The 18,170-nt window shown below is 41.9% G+C and overlaps 1 protein-coding gene across 6 annotated transcripts in view; it reads left to right on the top strand.

Annotated features, from left to right (window-relative positions):
- LOC144989702 (uncharacterized) overlaps positions 1-18,170 on the top strand; it is a 44,094-nt gene that overhangs the window by 12,671 nt on the left and 13,253 nt on the right. For 5 of the 6 annotated variants that reach the window (XM_078942307.1, XM_078942310.1, XM_078942308.1 and 2 more), the window contains 6 exons: positions 877-930; positions 1,069-1,101; positions 1,227-1,271; positions 1,663-1,686; positions 1,849-1,902; positions 2,020-2,040. In XM_078942307.1, the coding sequence (XP_078798433.1) occupies positions 877-930; positions 1,069-1,101; positions 1,227-1,271; positions 1,663-1,686; positions 1,849-1,902; positions 2,020-2,040 (231 nt within the window). Of the gene's footprint in view, positions 1-876; positions 931-1,068; positions 1,102-1,226; positions 1,272-1,662; positions 1,687-1,848; positions 1,903-2,019; positions 2,041-2,861; positions 7,049-18,170 lie in introns of those variants that run through there. The other variant, XM_078942305.1, reaches the window with a different exon arrangement.

The raw sequence follows: 18,170 nt of genomic DNA, 5'->3' as shown, positions 1-18,170 counted from the left end.
ACACTCCGCAACAGTATAAAGCGCGTGCCTCACAGCTTCCTTGATGAGCTCGTATTAATCGGGCGAGAACTGCAGAGCTTATAGCAGGAGGAGACACGCGGGGCGGCTTTAATAAACTCCGGTTGCTGGACTTCTACCGGGGACATGATGTTCCGCGGGAAGAAAAAGACGTTCTGAAGGCAGAGTTTGCGCTGAGCGCATTTAAACTCGCGTCTGCAGTGAGGTATGTGTCAGAGGATGTCCGATTGGCCATTCTGCCTGTCAATCAAGTCCCGTACTTTTCGGTGAGGATTTTGATTGGCTGGTGGATTTTCAAGAAGCACTCTCTTCCCCTTCAATCTCCCCCACGTCCCCGAAGATGACCCGTCGATCGCGACCGACGCGACGAGCTCCCCTGCTCTGAAACACACATCAGCGCACACGGGAGTCCAAAACACCGGCGCAAACTCTCCGTCACCAGAAAGCCGCTCCCCGTTCCGCGCCACGCCAAGCCGCCGGCAGAAAATTACTCCATACCCGGAGTGTTTATTGAAGCCGCCCCGCGTGTCTCCTCCTGCTTTCAGCTCCGCAGCCCTCGCCCGACAAACACGAGCCCACCAAGGAAGCTGTTTTTTACGTGGCACGTGCCTCGCACTGAGCCACCAGCGCCTTTGAAATGCCATGAAAAATGAACAAACTAAAATAAATTTGAATTTTTATAAAATACTCATTATTTTCCAAAGTCACAGGGAGCCACAACAGAAGGATCAAAGAGCCACATCTGGCTCCGGAGCCATGGGTTGCCGACCCCTGCATTAGGACATACAACATAGTAACCACGTTATTAGCAAAAACTGACTGTTATTAGAAGTTAACTCTTCTTTGTTTTTCACACAGTTCAGAGGATTTTGAGGATTTTAAACAAGAGAAATGAACTAAAGCTGCCTCGAGGTGAGATCTAGAATCTTCTCTACAGAAACATGATTATAAATCATCATCAGACTATGTCTGCTCTGAGATTCTAACAGACAACCTTCACATTCATAAACATGTTTAGAGATTTGTTTGATTGCTGGTCTTCTGTCATAGTTTTTACAGATGAAGAGATGACACTCCTGAAGTGTGAGTACAACACTTTAGTCTGGAAACAAACTGAACTTTGATGCATCTTTCTCTCTGACACTAGTTTTTATAGCCAAATAGTAACCATGTTATTAGTAACAACTGACTCTTTGGTTTTCAAACAGTTCGGAAGATTTTAAACAAGAGGAACTATCTACAGCTGTCTGAAGGTGAGTTCTAGAATCTTCTACAGAAACATGATTATAAATCAGCAACAGACTGTCTGCACTGAGATTTGAAATTAGAGACATTTATTTTGGTTATGTTAAACACACAAACTTAAAAACATCAACATAAGCATTGACACTGAACAATGTCAACATAAACATTGAACAAAATTAACCAAAAAAGGTGTTGGGTGAAGCCAAGGCTTATTTCCCCAACCCTGATTACAAACATCACATCTACCTACAAATTGTTGGAACCTTAAAAGTGAAAAGAAAAAAGGAGAGGGAAAAACACACTTCTGAAAATGACCTTTTTGAACAGACAACCTTCAGATTTATAAACCTGTTTAGGGGTCACATTAGTGTGATTGCTGATCTGTCTTTGTTTTTACAGATGAAAAGGAAATACTCCAGGATGGTGAGAACAACTTTAGTCTGGAAACAAACTGAACTTTGATTCATTTCTGTCACTGACTACAGTTTTACAGCTTCCAGCTGTGAAAAGAATACATTCAATAGTCAACATTTTATGAGTAACAACTGATTGATTCTATTTGGTAACTCTTTTTTTTAAAAACAGTTTGTGAGAAGATTTCAACACTCATCAAGAGGGAGGAAGAAACGGTGGTTAGAGGTGAGTCTTTTTTCCAGAAACATGATTGTAAATCAGCAGCAGTCACTGTTTAAATCACAGAAAACATTTATGAGTTCAGATTGTTTGATTGCTGATCTTCTATCTTCGTTTTTACAGATGAACAGAGTCCTCCGAATGGTGAGTTGAACCCTTGAGTTGATCATTTCTATCATGAACAATTACAGACTGGGGAGGGCAGCTGTAGGGTCAAACTGCACATCTACTGTTTGTCTTGTGGGTTTCGCTGTTGTGTGATTGACATGTTAATAAGGCTGGAATCAGATCAGAGGTGTTGGTCTGAAGGCCAAATGGTTCTGGACCGTTAGCACAAAATAAAAGAGTCTCTGTGAGCTGTAGATCATCAGTACACAATGGAGACACAAATACTGGCTTTGATGTCCAACAATGGACACACACAAGAACCTATAGTTCTGGAGAAACGGTGTCTAACCCAGGAAGGCGGGAACCATTACAGACCATCAGGCCAACCCCACCAGCATAGCAGCTGAAACATTGGACTGAGCTCCAACAGCAGCTGATGAGATGATGATGTCATCATTGAATGGGCGTGGTGAGGAGCAGCAGTCTGTGTGACCATGGGCACGCTAGAGTTCTGGACCAACACCAGAATCAGTGTAGAGAAGTTTAGCAGAGTTCTGATGAGGACCAGAGGACAGGAACACATTACAGTGGTCTTTAAATGGCTGCATTGACTCCCTGTCAGTTTCTGGATTCATTTTAAAGATCTCTACAGGTCTATGCATAGAGCCCATTTGGGTGAGGGTGGGGTTCACCTTCAGTGAGGGGTCGGTCAGTTGCAAGTAGGGGCGTGTATTGGCAACAGTCTGGCGATACGATACATATCCCGATATTTTACTGAAACATGTTTCCTTTCTGTTTTTTTAAATATGACTTTGAAAAAACTTGACCTGACTGACTGGCGGCGCGTGCACACGCAGCGGCTCCTCTCTCCCCTACTTTCGGTGTTTTTCTGTTTTTTCTTTTGGCTTTATCTTTTGGATTTCAAGGATTTATTGTTTTAAAAGAATGTACTCATACTCCCGTGAGCTCCTGCTCGCCATCGGCAGAACCACTGTTTCGGACCATTTTCTGAGGAACTTAGCGGCTGAACTACGTGACTGCGGTCTGCTCCGGACAGAGAGGAGGCGCCACAGGCGCTGCATAAGGAAGCAAAAGAGAGGGAAGCGCGGAGGCATCCGTGCTAGGCTAGCGGCTAGTCCTCACCGGCCAGCTATCCCAACAATCACGCTGGCCAACGTACGATCTCTGGACAATAAACTGGACTATATCCGCCTGCTACGCACATCGTCCAAGACTGCGAGTGAGTGCTGCGTCTTTGTCTTTGTGGAAACGTGGCTAACGGACAACGTCCCGGACTGTGCCATCCAGCTAGCCGGGTTAGCATGCTTCCGGGCCGACAGGATGCTCGTCGAGGGGGGCAAGACCCGCGGTGGAGGGCTGTGTGTTTACATCAACGATGCCTGGTGCAGGAATGCCAGAGTGGTCTACCAACACTGCTCCCCCCTGGCTGAGTTTATGATCGTTAAATGCCGGCCATTCTACCTGCCAAGAGAATTTAGCTCCATACTGCTGGTAGCAGCATACATCCCTCCCAGCTCCACCACCAACAGGAGTGAGGCTCTGTATGAACTACACCAGCACATCAGTGAGCAGCAGACCCTGATGCCTTCCTCATCCTGGCCGGGGACTTCAACCATGCAAACCCCAAGAGCGTGTTTCCACAACTCCATGGACATATCAACTTCCCCACAAGAGGTAAAAACATCTTGGACAATGTTTACACCTCACACAAAGGAGCCTACAAAGCCCTCCCCCTCCCCCACCTGGGCGCCTCAGACCACACCACTGTCATGCTAATGCCAGCATACAGGCCAAAGGTGAAAGCCGTCAGACCGGCTGAAAAGGTGGTTCGGGTGTGGCCTGAGGGATCTACTGAGGCTCTACAGGACTGCTTTGCCACCACTGACTGGAGTATATTCAAACAAGCAGCCACCTATAATGACATCACTGATCTCCAGGAGTACACAGAGACTGTCACATCCTACATGAGGAAGTGCATGGATGATGTCACAGTCACCAAAACCATCACCCTTCGAGCCAACCAAAAGCCATGGCTGAGAGGAGACGTCCACAGACTCTGGAGGGAACGGAACGCTGCCTTCAGAGCTGGGAATGAAGCTGGTCTGAGAACAGCCAGGGCCAACCTGTCACGAGGCATCAGGGTGGCCAAGAGGGAGCTCTCCAGGAGGATGGCTGCCCGCTTCAGTGACAGTGGTGACACCAGGAACCTGTGGCGGGGCATCCAGACCATCACGGATTACAAGCCCGCCCCACAGGCCTGCGACTACTCTACCCCTCTGCTGGACCAGCTAAATACCTTCTTTGCCCGCTTTGAGGCAGACAACAGCATCCCGGCACAGAAGACTCCTCCCCCTCCCAGTGACCTGGTGCTGATGCTATCACGTGACAGGAAGGATTAAGCCACAGAGAGCCCCAGGACCTGTCAACATTCCTGGCTGTGTCCTGAGGAACTGTGCTGATGAGCTGACAGATGTCATCACCGACATCTTCAACCTCTCACTGAGCCAGGCTGGTGTCCCCCCATGCTTCAAAGCCCCCACCATCATCCCGGTCCCAAAGAAGTCCTCTCCCTCCTGCTACAATGACTACCGCCCGATCGCTCTCACCCCCATTTTCATGAAGTGCTTTGAGCGGCTGGTCATGCAGCACATCAAGTCTACCCTCCCCCTCACTCTGGACCCCTACCAGTTTGCATATCGGTCAAACCGTTCGACCGATGATGCCATCTCAACAGCCGTCCACTCAGCCCTCACTCACCTGGAAACAAAAGACTCTCATGTCAGAATGCTATTCATTGACTTCAGCTCCGCCTTCAACACTTTCATCCCCCAGCAGCTCATCCACAAGCTAGACCAGCTAGGACTCAACACCTCCCTGTGTAACTGGCTACTGGACTTTCTGACAGGGAGACCACAGGCAGTTCGTGTCGGCAACAACACCTCCAGCACCATCACAATGAACACAGGGGTCCCCCAAGGATGTGTGCTGAGCCCCCTTCTCTTCACTCTGCTGACTCACGACTGCACCCCAACATCAAGCTCCAACCTCTTCATCAAGTTTGCGGATGACACAACGGTGGTGGGTCTCATCAACAACAACGATGAGACCCCCTCCAGGAGTGAGGTGAACAGGCTGGCTCTGTGGTGCAAAGACAATAATCTCCACCTGAATGTGGAGAAGACAAAGGAGATGGTTGTGGACTTCAGGAGAACTCCCACCCAGCACGCTCCACTGATCATCAATGGTGCTGCTGTGGAAAGGGTGAGCTGCACCAAGTTCCTGGGGGGGCACATCTCTTGGAACCACAACACTGCATCACTGGTCAAGAAACAACAACGCCTCTACTTCCTCTGCAAACTGAAGAGGGCCAGAGCTCCTCCCCCCATCATGCAGACCTTCTACAGGGGCGCCATCGAGAGCATCCTCACCAGCTGCATCACCGTGTGGTACGGAGCCTGCAACGCGTCCTGCCAGAAGACTCTGCAGCACATTGTGAGAACAGCTGAGAAGATCGTTGGTGTCCCTCTTACTGGCCTCTCGGACATTTACCGCTCCCGCCTCATCCGCAAAGCCATCAGGATTGCAGGGGACCCCTCCCACCCATCCCAGAGACACTTCCTCCTGCTGCCATCAGGGAGGAGGCTGCAAAGTCTGCAGGCCAGAACCAGCAGACTAAAAGACAGTTTCCTCCATCAGGCGATAAGGACACTCAACTCCCTCCCTGCCCTCCCCCCTCTGGCCCCTCCACTCCGTCCTACAAGCCCACACTGAAAACTTTCACAACAGTTCAGATCACCACTTTCACCACAGACTGCCATCACTGACTCATCCACTTACTGTTCTCAGCACTGTTGTCACTTTAAACTGCCACTTTAACCATCTCATTGCTCTCTGCACTGTTTAGACTACTGTTATTCTTCTTATTATTGCTGTCTTTTTATCTATTTTTTAAGTCGTTTATTTACTTATTTTTTATATGATGCTTGCACTGTGGGGTGAGAGGAAAGCAATTTCATCTGTGCTGTATGTCTGATGGATGCAGTACATTTGACAATAAAGCCGACTTTTGACTAAATTGAATTTCTTCCACTGTAGTAAAATGGTCAAAGTCAGTTTATTTAATGATTTTAAAGTTCTTTTATTGGTTTACAAATGTTTTTATGGTCTCGGGCCTTCATATTTATCTGATATGATTTTAAAGTATGAGCCCTCGCGGACCCTGAGGTCCTCTGATACAGGCCTTTTGGTTATTCCAAAAGTAAGAACAAAGACATTCGGCGAGGCCTCATTCAGATTTTACGGACCTTGCCTGTGGAACAGCCTCCCAGAGAGCCTCAGGGCCGCAGAGACAGTTCATGTTTTTAAAGGACGGCTTAAGACCTACCTTTTTAATTTAGCTTTTAGTTGAATTTTAGGATTTTTTTTTGATATTTTAATTAATTTTTCTTTTTACTAGTTTTATATGTGTATGTAAATACATTTATTTATTTATTTTAAAGTCAGTCTTACCATTTAATGTCTATTAAGGTTTATGTAATTATTTGTTTCTTATTCATATTTTATATATATTTTAATTTTATTCCTTTTACATTTTATTACACTCCAGTGTTTTCCTCTGAGGGATCCTCCACATCGGTGACTGACCCTTCTCAGTGAGCGGGGTCGCTGCAGTGGGATCTCCTGGGTCTGACTCTTTTGATCTGATCTGGGGGGTTCTGTGGTAGTGTTCTCCGTGAACTTGGGTTGGGGGGTCGCTGGTGTGGACATGTCCCCAAAATATCGTTTCCCCACTTCAGGACAAAGCCAGGTCTCTACATTCTATCATTTTATCACTTTTTTATTTATTTATTCATTTATTTATTGATGTGTGTGTGGGTGTGTTTTTGTGGGGGGGTTGTCGCACGGTTTGTCTTGTCATCTTGTTTTTAAATTTTATTGTATTTTATGCACAGCACTTTGAGTGACATATGTTGTTGAAAAAGTGCTATATAAATAAAGGTTGATTTGATTTGAATGATCATAATGTTAAGCACTGCAATTGTATCTCATATATAAGTTGCGTTTACCAAAGCAAATTCATAGTGCTTTTATTTTGGTAAGTTAAAATATAGAAAGGAAACAGTCAACATTGTCTGAAATCCACAACAAAATATTTTTTATTATAAGAAAAACAAAGAATGAATGTTCCTTAACCAATAAGTTTCTATTGGGTAAATAAAATGCTGTTTATTTTCAGCAGTAATGTAGCTTCTCTAGTGCTTTTAAACAGTTCAGGAGCCTGAATGGTGCTTTAAAAATAAAGGGACACACACACACTGTTGCTAAAATGTGACAAAAAGGGGCTTTGTATGTTTACAATCTGCTCTGCTTCACCTTTGCAGCCACGCTTCTCACACATGGAAGTAAACTGGTAACGCTCCTCGCCACGATCTGACGATGTCAGCCTTTTTTCAGAGCATTGTACACATCCCTCTGATCCATCTAAACTTGAATCCACTGCTGGGAGGTTCTGCAGAACTTTAGCCTGCTTTGCTAGCATGTTAGCAGATGCTAAGCGCATTAGCCTATTAGCTGCTGCCGTGCTTCATTGTCTATCTTATTTATCTGAGAAAAAAAAAAGCACAGCAATCCACGTTTTCATATCTTAATGGCAGCAACATGGCTCAGAGTTTCTGTTTGGTATCCATTCAAGTAAAAACTAAATAGTTCATGTCTCATAACAACAGAACAAGCTGCCTCTGGCTGCAGTCTTCCTGTTGTCTTGTGCAGAGTAGAGCTGCTCTAAGAGGCTCCGTGTGCTCTGCTGCCAACTAGAGGTCGGAGGGTGAAGGATGCTCAGAATTTTTTATTTTTTTATTGAAAAAGACAATAGGCTCCGTGCACAAAGTAAGGAGTTCTACTTCCGCCGCCTTGAGTGTGAGGCCGACCATTTCCGGCTTGCGACTTCTATAGCAGCGACACGGCAGATTCTGATTGCGAAAGATGGCATATTTCACCCGTTTTCTACAAGGTCTCCCGAAAATCGACGTGAACGACATCTACAGGATTGTCGACCAGTGCGTGGTTACATGGGCAAAATATCGTGTCTAAAATACCGAAAGGAAATGTGTCCCGTTGTAAACAAACCTTTGCTGTCACATTTATGCAGCAGCTCGGTAACATACGAGGCGATCTTCCAAACGTGCTTTTATTAATTTTATGAATATTATGAAGTGCCTGTTCGCTCATCATTTTATATTTAATCCTTGTGGTCAGTGTTTTTTTTGTGGAAGAAGAACAGAACTGAAGAACACCCCAGTGTTAGGAGAGGCTAACAACATCAGCTTTTATTTGTCGGGGCACAATTAGAAACACAATTCCATGTGTCGTGATTTTTTGAACAGTTTCTAAGGACTGAGCGGCATTTCTGCTCTGAAAAGCTCACGCACACTGTGTGCTCTGCTCTGTCCTCGCGAGTCCGGCAGCCGCTAACCCAGAGCGGCGGCTCGGCTCGCAGTTCGAATTCTCACACATAACAAAACGCAGACGTAACAAAGCACCCTCCCTTCAAACACATTAATAAATCCAGCTGCTCTGCTCAGAGGGGTTCACTCGGTCCACTGGCACCGGAGCCCGAACGCAGAGCTCGGATGCCGGGTCCAGACGTCAGTGAGCACGCATCCCCCCCGCATCTCCCTCGTGAGGGGTGAAAGAGAGGGGAGACCCAGCGGAGCGGGGCTTTACGCGGGGCGTCCGCAGAGCCGCTGGTCGGTCCCGTATGAGCTCACAAGCTTTCTCTCAGCGAAACACCGTCTATGCATGACGTAACCCAGAGCAACAGTGACACACGATCGGAATGACCGTTTACATGCTCCACCATCGGATAAACGATCGGTATACCCAGCTATCTCGATCGGAAAGAAATTTTGATCCGAACGAGTCTGACCGGGGCAGAGTATTCCTAACGGCGTGTTTACATGACGCATTTTCATTCCGATTGCTGCAAATACGAAACACGACTCGTCTTGCTTGAGGTGAAGTCCTCCCGCCGTGTTCACCATCCATTCGGCTCTCACCGACACATCTACTGGAAAGCTATGAAAGCTTATATTAGTACTGTTGTACTTTGACAAATTCGCACACGGGTACACAACAATGTTGTGATGTCTTTGTCACGCGTTGAAACACCAAACGCCTTTCATTTACCCGAAATCCGCTCCTATTTACTCAAAACTAGCAACTCAACAAAACTCCCCACAACAATAACACGACCAACAGGAAGTTGTCGGCCTCACACTCGAAACACGGAAGTTAACCGGAAGTTCTGTCGTGCACGTAGTCTATTGAGGTCAACAGTTTGAGACAATTGTATACAATTATGCAAAGTATAGAAACATCGATAAAAGTTACTGGACATGTACAAACAACAAATGCAGAATAAAACAATATAATTTTTTACCAATAATACAGAAAAATAAAATAAAATAAATACAAGACATTAAAATAAAATAAAAAGTAAATAAAAAAGGGGGGTTTACATAGACACTGTAATGATTCTTAGCTTAGGGGGTTATCAAAAAGCTGCAATTTACATATGATACTTTGAAGTTCCATAGCAAGTTTGTTTTCCATGAAGTTTACAGATGAAAAAAAGAGCAGAGTTCTTTATGAAACGTAGAAAAAAATGGTTTGATTTTAAGGAAACGGCATTTATGTATATAGAATTTACCCCAAATAATTACAACATTCAGAATAAGTTCTTTGTTATTGTTTTCTAAAATAAACCCAAAAATGATATCCTTAATAGAAAAGTCTGCTAAAAGTGGAATCTTGGGGAAAAGCCAATAATGTAAGCTATTCCAAAAGACATCAGAATAAAAACATTCAAAGAAAAGATGCTCAGTTGTTTCAATCTCCACATGACAAAAAGAACAACAATTTTCAGGAATTCCAAACCGTTTTCTTAATAATTCATTGGATGGGTAAATACCTGAAAAAGTTTTAAAGTGGACTTCCTTGGCTTTAGGAGGAATGGGGAGTTTTGAATATTTAGTTCGTATTTGTTTCTTTTTTGAATTATTAAAATATTGGGTTATATAATTTGGATTTGAGATGTAGGGAAAGGACGTTTCATTAAAATATTCTCTGATTTGATGGTTTGGGAGTTTGGACGTTGCTATGTTGTGTCCATTAATCAGAAGCTTGGGGACAGTAGGACGTCTGTAGATGCAGGGCTCCAGACTAGCTTTTTTCACTAGGAGCACAGTGGCCCCCAACTGAAAATTTTAGGGGCACACACAGAAAAAATAAAGGGGCGCATACCGTAAATCAACATTCTAACCAAATCTACTAATTTCCACTGTATTATGAATAAATACTTTAATAATAGATGCAGAAATTACAATGTGCTGTTTCAAATTCAGTGTCACATTTTAATCTGCACTTTTGAAGATGCAACAACAAGGTAAACTGACAGCAGCATCACAGTCATGACAGTACAAATAAGTAAAGAAAATACCAAACATTTAGAATTAAAAAAAGTTTTTAGTAACAAGTGATTACCGTAGTAACCTTTCGGTCCTTTCACAGTTTCAAACAATACTTAAATGTATGTAAACATTAGAGGATGGAAATTCATGTTGGTGACACCAAATAGGTGCAGCCAAGATGCACAATAAGCGTGTTTGAGATCACCCAGATGGACGCAACACTGCACAGATCACCTGGTGTGAGACATATTTTTGTTTTTGCTCTAACATCACCTGTCAATCAAAACAAAAATATCACCAGAAAGGGGCAGAAGCAAGACCCCAACCTGACCAAACACAGCTGGAAATTTAGTACTGAACTGACTGAAAGCTGCCCTACAGACTACAAAACAATGCATTATGGGACATGTGTCCTTATGGGTTTTTTGTAGTTCACTGATCAATTAAAATAATTTAATACCAACTGATTAAAAAAGGCTACATCCATTACAAAACATTAAAATAATTATAAAAGATATAATATCACAGCTCATACTTAGGGGGAGAGGCATATTAAAACTAAATTGAATGTTAAGGACAACTCCTAATTCCTGGTCTCTTTCAGTCCTGCTGCAGCTTCGCCTTCATGCCCCCCCCCCCCCCCCCCCCCACCCCCAGGGCGCTGGTTCATCTTAGACACGTCTATCGTTGCACTTTCTCCACGTGTTTTAAATGTGTCTAAGACTAAATCGTGTTGTCGCTCACACGTGTTTAATGCTAGAGCCCCGTTAGCTGTCATGCATGTAGGTGTGGAACATTTATGCTCCTCAGCTGACCATCTCCCGCGGGAGTGGTGTGCTGCCGTAACAGCCCTGCATGAGAACCGTGGTTTGCTGCGCGAGTTTGAGACCCCTGCTGTACACTCTGGCCCTGGTACACTAGCTGCAGGTCGGAAGAACGAATCAATAGTTGGCTTGCTCATAGCTCAGACGCACATATCAGGTTGTGATGATATTTGTCTCCGTTTCCTTCCCACAGATGTTGATGCGAGCTTATCTCTAGGCCCCGCCCCTCCACATATTTTAGCCACTTACAGTGACTTTCCCTGTTCTTCTCACACGCATTGGCCGCCTCAGGCATCACTCAATGAAACGCGAGTGTGTGCTCGCGTCTGCTCCAGTCTCATGAGTATGTGTGCGAGTGTGTGTGTCTGCCTGCGTGCGTGTGCGCTCGCGTCTCATTGATGATTTCATTGATCATTGACGTGTCCCTTCCAAGTTTAATGTATAAAAAAATACGGAGGGTGGGGGAGGCAAAATTACTGGTAGCACATGTGCGACTGGATGTAAAATTCAGTCGCACACTCTCAAATTTTGGTCACAAAATGCGACCAATTGGTCGCAGTCTGGAGCCCTGAGATGACATCATGAACCAGATCAGAAACTGAGCTCACAACATTTTGAGGAATGGCCTTAATTTTTCAAAATCTTTTCTATTCGTTAGTGAACCATATTTAGCTGTGAAATCATCAACAGACATGAGAGTGGCATCGTCATTAAAAAGATGCATTAAAGACCAAATTCCATTTTGAAACCATGTTGGAACAAAGATGGATTTGTTTCTGATAGTGATGTATCTGCAGTTCCATATGGGAGTGTTGTGTGGACTGTAATTGTGTTTATAAATGAGCTTCCAATACATGAGAACTTGCTGATGAAAAGACGAAAGTTGAATGGGAAGTTTCTTATTGTCAAAATCACAACTGAGTAAAAATTGGATCCCTCCTAGGCTGGAAAATATTTTATTAGGAACAATGAACCAAATACTATTTTGATTCCTAATAAATGATTTTAACCAGTTTATTTTTAAGGCTGTTAAAGTCTATGGCTTGTAGATCTCCATCCTGGTATTTTTTAGTCAGAGTACCTTATTATGTGTTTTCCTTTTCCATATGAAGTTAAAATTGACTTGATTAATAGATTTGATGGCTTGTTTAGGGACACCTATAGAATAGGTGGGATATATGAATCTTGATATGCTTCCAGTTTTGGTGAGGAGAATTCTACCAAAAACAGAAACATCTCTCTGTGCCCAGTTATTCAGCAGAGACGAACATTTCTCTAGTTTGTCCCAAACATTCAGTTTTTCCAAGTCTGTTTGGTTTGTAGTTATATACATTCCGAGGTATTTAACTGTGGATTTAATGGGAATATTATAAACATTCAATAACGTACATGGTTTAATGGGTAAGATCTCACATTTGTTTAGGTTCAATTTGAGGCCTGAAGCTTTTGAAAAGATGTCAATAGTTTTAAGAATCTTGGGGATGTCATGAAGATTATTCAGGAAAATTGTTGTATCGTCGGCTGGTTGGCTTATTGAAAATTCAGCATTTGCAACCGACAGCTTACCAAAGTCAGTATGTTTGATGAGCAAAGACAGCATTTCTGCTGCTGCAGTGAATAGAAGGGGTGAAATTGGGCAACCTTGTTTTATACCTTTGTTGATGTTAAATCTGTGAGACGTCCCCTGAGGTAAACAAACACAACTACTGGTTTCATGAATAAAAGTTTTAACTGTATTAATACATTTGTTACCAAAACCAAAGAATTGCAGAGTTTGAAACATGAAATGATGCTCAATCATATCAAAGGCCTTGTAAAAATCTAAGAATAGAATAAAACCGTCTGTATTTATGAGACGTTCATAGTCAATCATATCCAGAACAAGGCCTAAGTTATTAGGAATTGAGCGACCTTTAATAAAACCGGACTGCGTTTCAGAGATTATGTCTGACTTGAGTCTGTTTGCAAATATATGCGTTAGAAGTTTATAGTCAGTATTTAAGAGTTCTAGGCCTTAAATGATCTAGAAATGTTGGGTCTTTACCCGGCTTGGGAATAAGGGCGATTACACTTGTATGTGTTAGAGACCCATTTTGAATAATTTCTTTAAACATTTCAAAAATTAAATCTTTGATTTGCTCCCAAAAGAATTTATAAAAGTTACTGGTCAGTCCGTCACATCCTGGAGCTTTATCCTTGGACAGACAGCTTAAAGCTTCTCTAATTCCTGCAAAGTTATTTCTGAATCACAAGAATTTCTAAAATTGACATCAATCTTAGGAATGAAATCTTTAATTGTCTGGAAAAAAGTATTATTGTGGGATTCGGAATAAGATGACGAGTACAAATTACTATAAAATGAACTTATTTCTTTAGAGATCATTTGAGGATCAGAGCATAATTGATTATTAATATGAAGTTTCTTTATAGTATTCTTCTCTTGCCTCTTCTTTTCTAGATTACAGAAATAAGAAGTACTCTTTTCACCAAGCTCCACCCATTTTGCTCGGGATCTGATGAAAGCTCCTTTGGCTTTTTTAATATAAATATCGTCAAGAGAACACTGTAAAATGCTTCTGCGTTGTTTATCATCCTCGTTGAAAACAGGCTTGGAACAAATCTGATTTAACTCAGTCAGAATTTCAGTTTCTTTTTGCTTATAATGTTTTGCAATTAATTTGCTATGTTTAATGGCAGTTTGACGTACTTTGAATTTAAAGAATTCCCACTTATCAGTGTAAGATTTTAGGGTTGAATCACTATTTAGTGTTTCTAATAATTCAATAACAGCATTACAGAAAGTTTCATTAGTGAGAAGTGAAGAATTAAATTTCCAGTAGCCTCTTCCAAAGGATTTTTGGATTTGAGAGCTGACATTAAGTTCAATCAAACAGTGATCAGTCAGGGGAGCTGCTGAGATGTTAACGTCTATTTTGTTTTGTAGAAGGTTATTTGAGAGGAGCCAGAAGTCAATACGAGATTTTGAAGATCCATTAGGCTTGAACCAAGAGAATGTTTGTCTAAGAGGATTTTTGATCCTCCAGGGGTCAGAAACATTAACATCAAGACAAAAGTCCCGTAAAGTTGGATTAATATGATGGCTATTGAACTTTGAGGGTACTCTATCCAGCCATTCATCTAGAACAGGGGTCACCAACCCTGTGCCAGTGCGCCCGCGAGCACCCCTTGTGGCGCCCGCAGGGAATGCACCCCAATTTTTTTTTTTTTTTTAATTGAAGCAAATATTCAACAAACAACCACGGCATGTCTATCAATGACAACAATATCAATTCTGAGATAAAGGTAGACAAAAAAAACAAATACAACTTAAAAAATAATAAAATAAGGGTCTATTACAAAAGTTTAAATAGATCAAATAAATTACACAATATCTGGGCGTTCTTGTGATTCATGTAATGTAAAGATTTAGAGATTAGGTTGAGACATCCATTAATGTGAGGTTTTACCTATAAGAATTTACAAGTATGAATAAAATGCTTTGAAATTACAATCAGTACATTAATCAGAAAGTCCAGATTTTTGTCAATTAATTGTAATCAAATTTTAATTATATTCCAATTTAAAGGGTTAATGATGATATCTTTGGCTTTAAGCCAATTATGAAAAGAAGACCAAAACTTTTTTACATGCAAACATTCGAAGAAAAGACAACCATTTCACCGTTTCTAGATAATTTCCACAAAAGACACAAAGATCACTGTCCCAGTTAAAGCGAGAATGTAAAAAAATGATTGGAAGGCTAAATATAATTTAACGGGAATGCTCCAAAAATAGCACTGCTCATATAGCAAATCAATATATTGTGGTGATCTGGGGGTTGGCCCCGCCTTCAGCTTGACTCATGGGAAGTGGGGAATCTTGGTCTGTTAAATTGCTCACCATAAGTGAGGGAGCTGTGAGCAGAATTGAGTTTAATGCTGTTTGGCTGGTGGTGGGGGTGTTCAAAATAAACAGACAGATATGATTGTCCGCTAACTTATGTGAGTGTCATTTTTGACAAACGGGGGTTGTGCTTTGCATGAGGCACAGGTAGCTGATTCAGACATGTCCAGTGGAGCTGCTTCTAAGTAAGAAGATAGTGAATCAAGACTTGAGCGCAACGATACCGGCCTGGATATTAGAGGGTAGTGATTCAGTGCTTGCTATTGGTAATTGATGCACTTTAGTTCTGCTATTGTGAAGTATATGGCAGAGTATGGAACGGCCTGAAACTTACGAATCGGCGTTCCCGCCTTTGAGAAAAAGGCGCGTGTGTGAGGAGGAGAAGGGGAGGGGTAGTGGGCGCAGCTTGCGAGGTGAAACGTCGCATGGAGACCATTGCGCTACACCTGGATCATGGGGTAGCTTATGACTCAGCTCATTTTAATAATGTCATTCTTTACTAATTATTGCGGACATTTTCAATACTTGTCTGTATTTTCCATATAAATTTATTTTTACTGTTGTTTAGTTGGTGATAGTTACTTATAAATACAGACAGCAGGTAATGCAGGCTGGAAAACAGCTGCATTTTTTCAGACCATGAATAAACAATAAATAATTTGTTTATGAAAGTATTGAGGATTTTGGAGGATTTTTAATGTTGGTGTTGCACAAAATTAGAAAAATGCTAAATATTTTTGGAGTAATCCCAGTGATGAGCTCTATGATTTAGTTTTTAATGTTTTATGAGACCTAAACATGATTTTCACAATAACAGGTTTTTTAAATAATCAAATCCCTCTGATACATTTCACAAAGACACACACAGGACCAAAAACACACACACAGGACCAGAGGCACACACAGATCACCACACACCAAACACAAATGACCTTATTGCTAAAAAATGATGTCAGGAGTTGAGCTCTAAGAAAATGACAAAAGAGCAAAGAAAACGGAATAATTTGATTTATTATTTCTAATTATTATTATATCCTGGCTTTGTTTGTTCATATTTGCATAATTTGACAGAATATATTTATTATTCTGGATTAATATTCCTGTCTGTTTTTATTCACATTTATGTTTAAAAAGTTAAAATTAAGTTAACGTTTTTAAAGGTTTAAAAGTTTAGCTTTAGTGTGTTCAATAAATATTTATCTTGTGTGGCTGCAACTTAAAGTCTGTTTTGGATTTAGGCCCCCTCTGCAACTGACTTTGACCCCCCTGTAATACGAGTCTAAAAAATTCATGCATGTTTTTGTGTGTAAAATGAGCAAAAAAAAATAGGGCACACAAAAGGAAGTCCTCAAATTGTGTTTTGTTTTTTTTTTTTTGGGAGAGGGGGGGGGGGCTAGGAGGTTTTTAGTGGCGCCCTTCATACCACTTACTGCGAATAAAATAGCCCTCGGTCTCAAAAAGGTTGGTGACCCCTGATCTAGAACCATGTTATAATCACCACCAATTACTACAGTATTTGTACAGTACTTATGATTGAGAAGTTTGACATGTTTTGGAATTTCTGTTAATAACGACTTGTTTTGACTAGGAATATTATAGCCATAGACATAGCATAGGATCAGAAAACCATCATCAGTTTTAAGATGAGCCAGTGGCCGTCATCATCAGAGATACGGGAAATCACTTTGAACGGACAGTTTTTAAAGAGCAAAGCAACAGAAGATTTGTTTGTAGCGTGACAGAATAGGATTTTGTCTCCCCATTGATTAGACCAAAACTGTTGGTCTGCTTTAACAGAATGAGTTTCCTGCAGTAGAATGCAGCTGGCTTTACATTTTTACAGAATAGGAACATAGATTTTCTTTTTACATTGTCTCGTAAACCCCTAACATTTAAAGAAACAAAGTTAAAATTAGACATGAAATACAAAAAAAAACAATAACACAAAAATGAACAAAAAGTTACTTACTTAGCCAGTTACTGAAGGTGAAAGTTAGCGGTTGGAATTCAGATCCCAAACAACATTGTAATGCAGAACTAGACCTCAAACTTTTAGAAAAAAATACTTTAAAACTTATAACTTTCAAGTTAACAACAACAGAGTTTCACTTTCCTCTGTGAACTTAAGGTGTGGAAAAAACGGAGCAAATGAGGTTTATGCTTTAGATAACAAAGCATATATGATAATTAACTCCAAACTAGTAAAGAAGAATAAAATAAAACACAGCTAGTCTGGAGACAAACGGACTCCGTTAGCGTTCCCGATGTGGCCTCGATAGCACACGTTCTGTCCCGCAGCTCTCGCTTTCTCCATTTTGGGCCAGACAGCAGCTCTTGATTCTCGGTCAGCTTTGCAGAAATCCTGCTTGAAGAAGATTCCCAACTCTCGACAAACCTTTGCATCCTTAGAAACCTTCCAGAAGATGTGGCGGTAGTGCCTCATGGAGAACTGGATGATGATTTGGCGGTGCCTCCCGGTTTCTTTCCTCCCCAGCCGATGTACTGTATCCACAACCATTTCCAAAACCGATGAGTGCTGTGGCGCCATCTTTGACCGGATCTCCAGGACTTCTTTGCGGGTGTTTTCCTCGCTTTTTTCTTTCAAACCTTGTAACTTCAGGTTCCACCACCCTCTCTTTTAAGTCTTTTAAGTCATCATTTTCTTTTTTCAGCACAGAAACTTCTTTTCCCAAATTGTGCACTTTGGATTTACAGTCCTTTATATCAGCAGCGTTTACCTCAGTGATCTTCGTCAGATTAGCCAGAATCACAGAGTTTTCCCGAAGTCTTCCGTCAAAGTCGTCAAATCTCGCCGTCAGTTTTTCGATGGCGGCAGTTAATGCTGACAACTCGGCATCACTTTTGTTAGAGACAACCACCTTGTTAGGTGGAATGGAGGGTTTAGTGGGTGTAACCGGGGTTTTCCTTTTAGCAGACAGTGAGGAAACTT

The sequence above is a fragment of the Oryzias latipes genome, chromosome 2 (assembly GCF_053564925.1).
Source record: "Oryzias latipes strain Hd-rR chromosome 2, Olatipes_Hd-rR_3.1".
Taxonomy (NCBI): Eukaryota; Metazoa; Chordata; class Actinopteri; order Beloniformes; family Adrianichthyidae; genus Oryzias; species Oryzias latipes.
The sequence above is the reverse complement of the archived record's forward strand: the minus strand, read 5'-3'. Positions and strand labels throughout refer to the sequence as shown.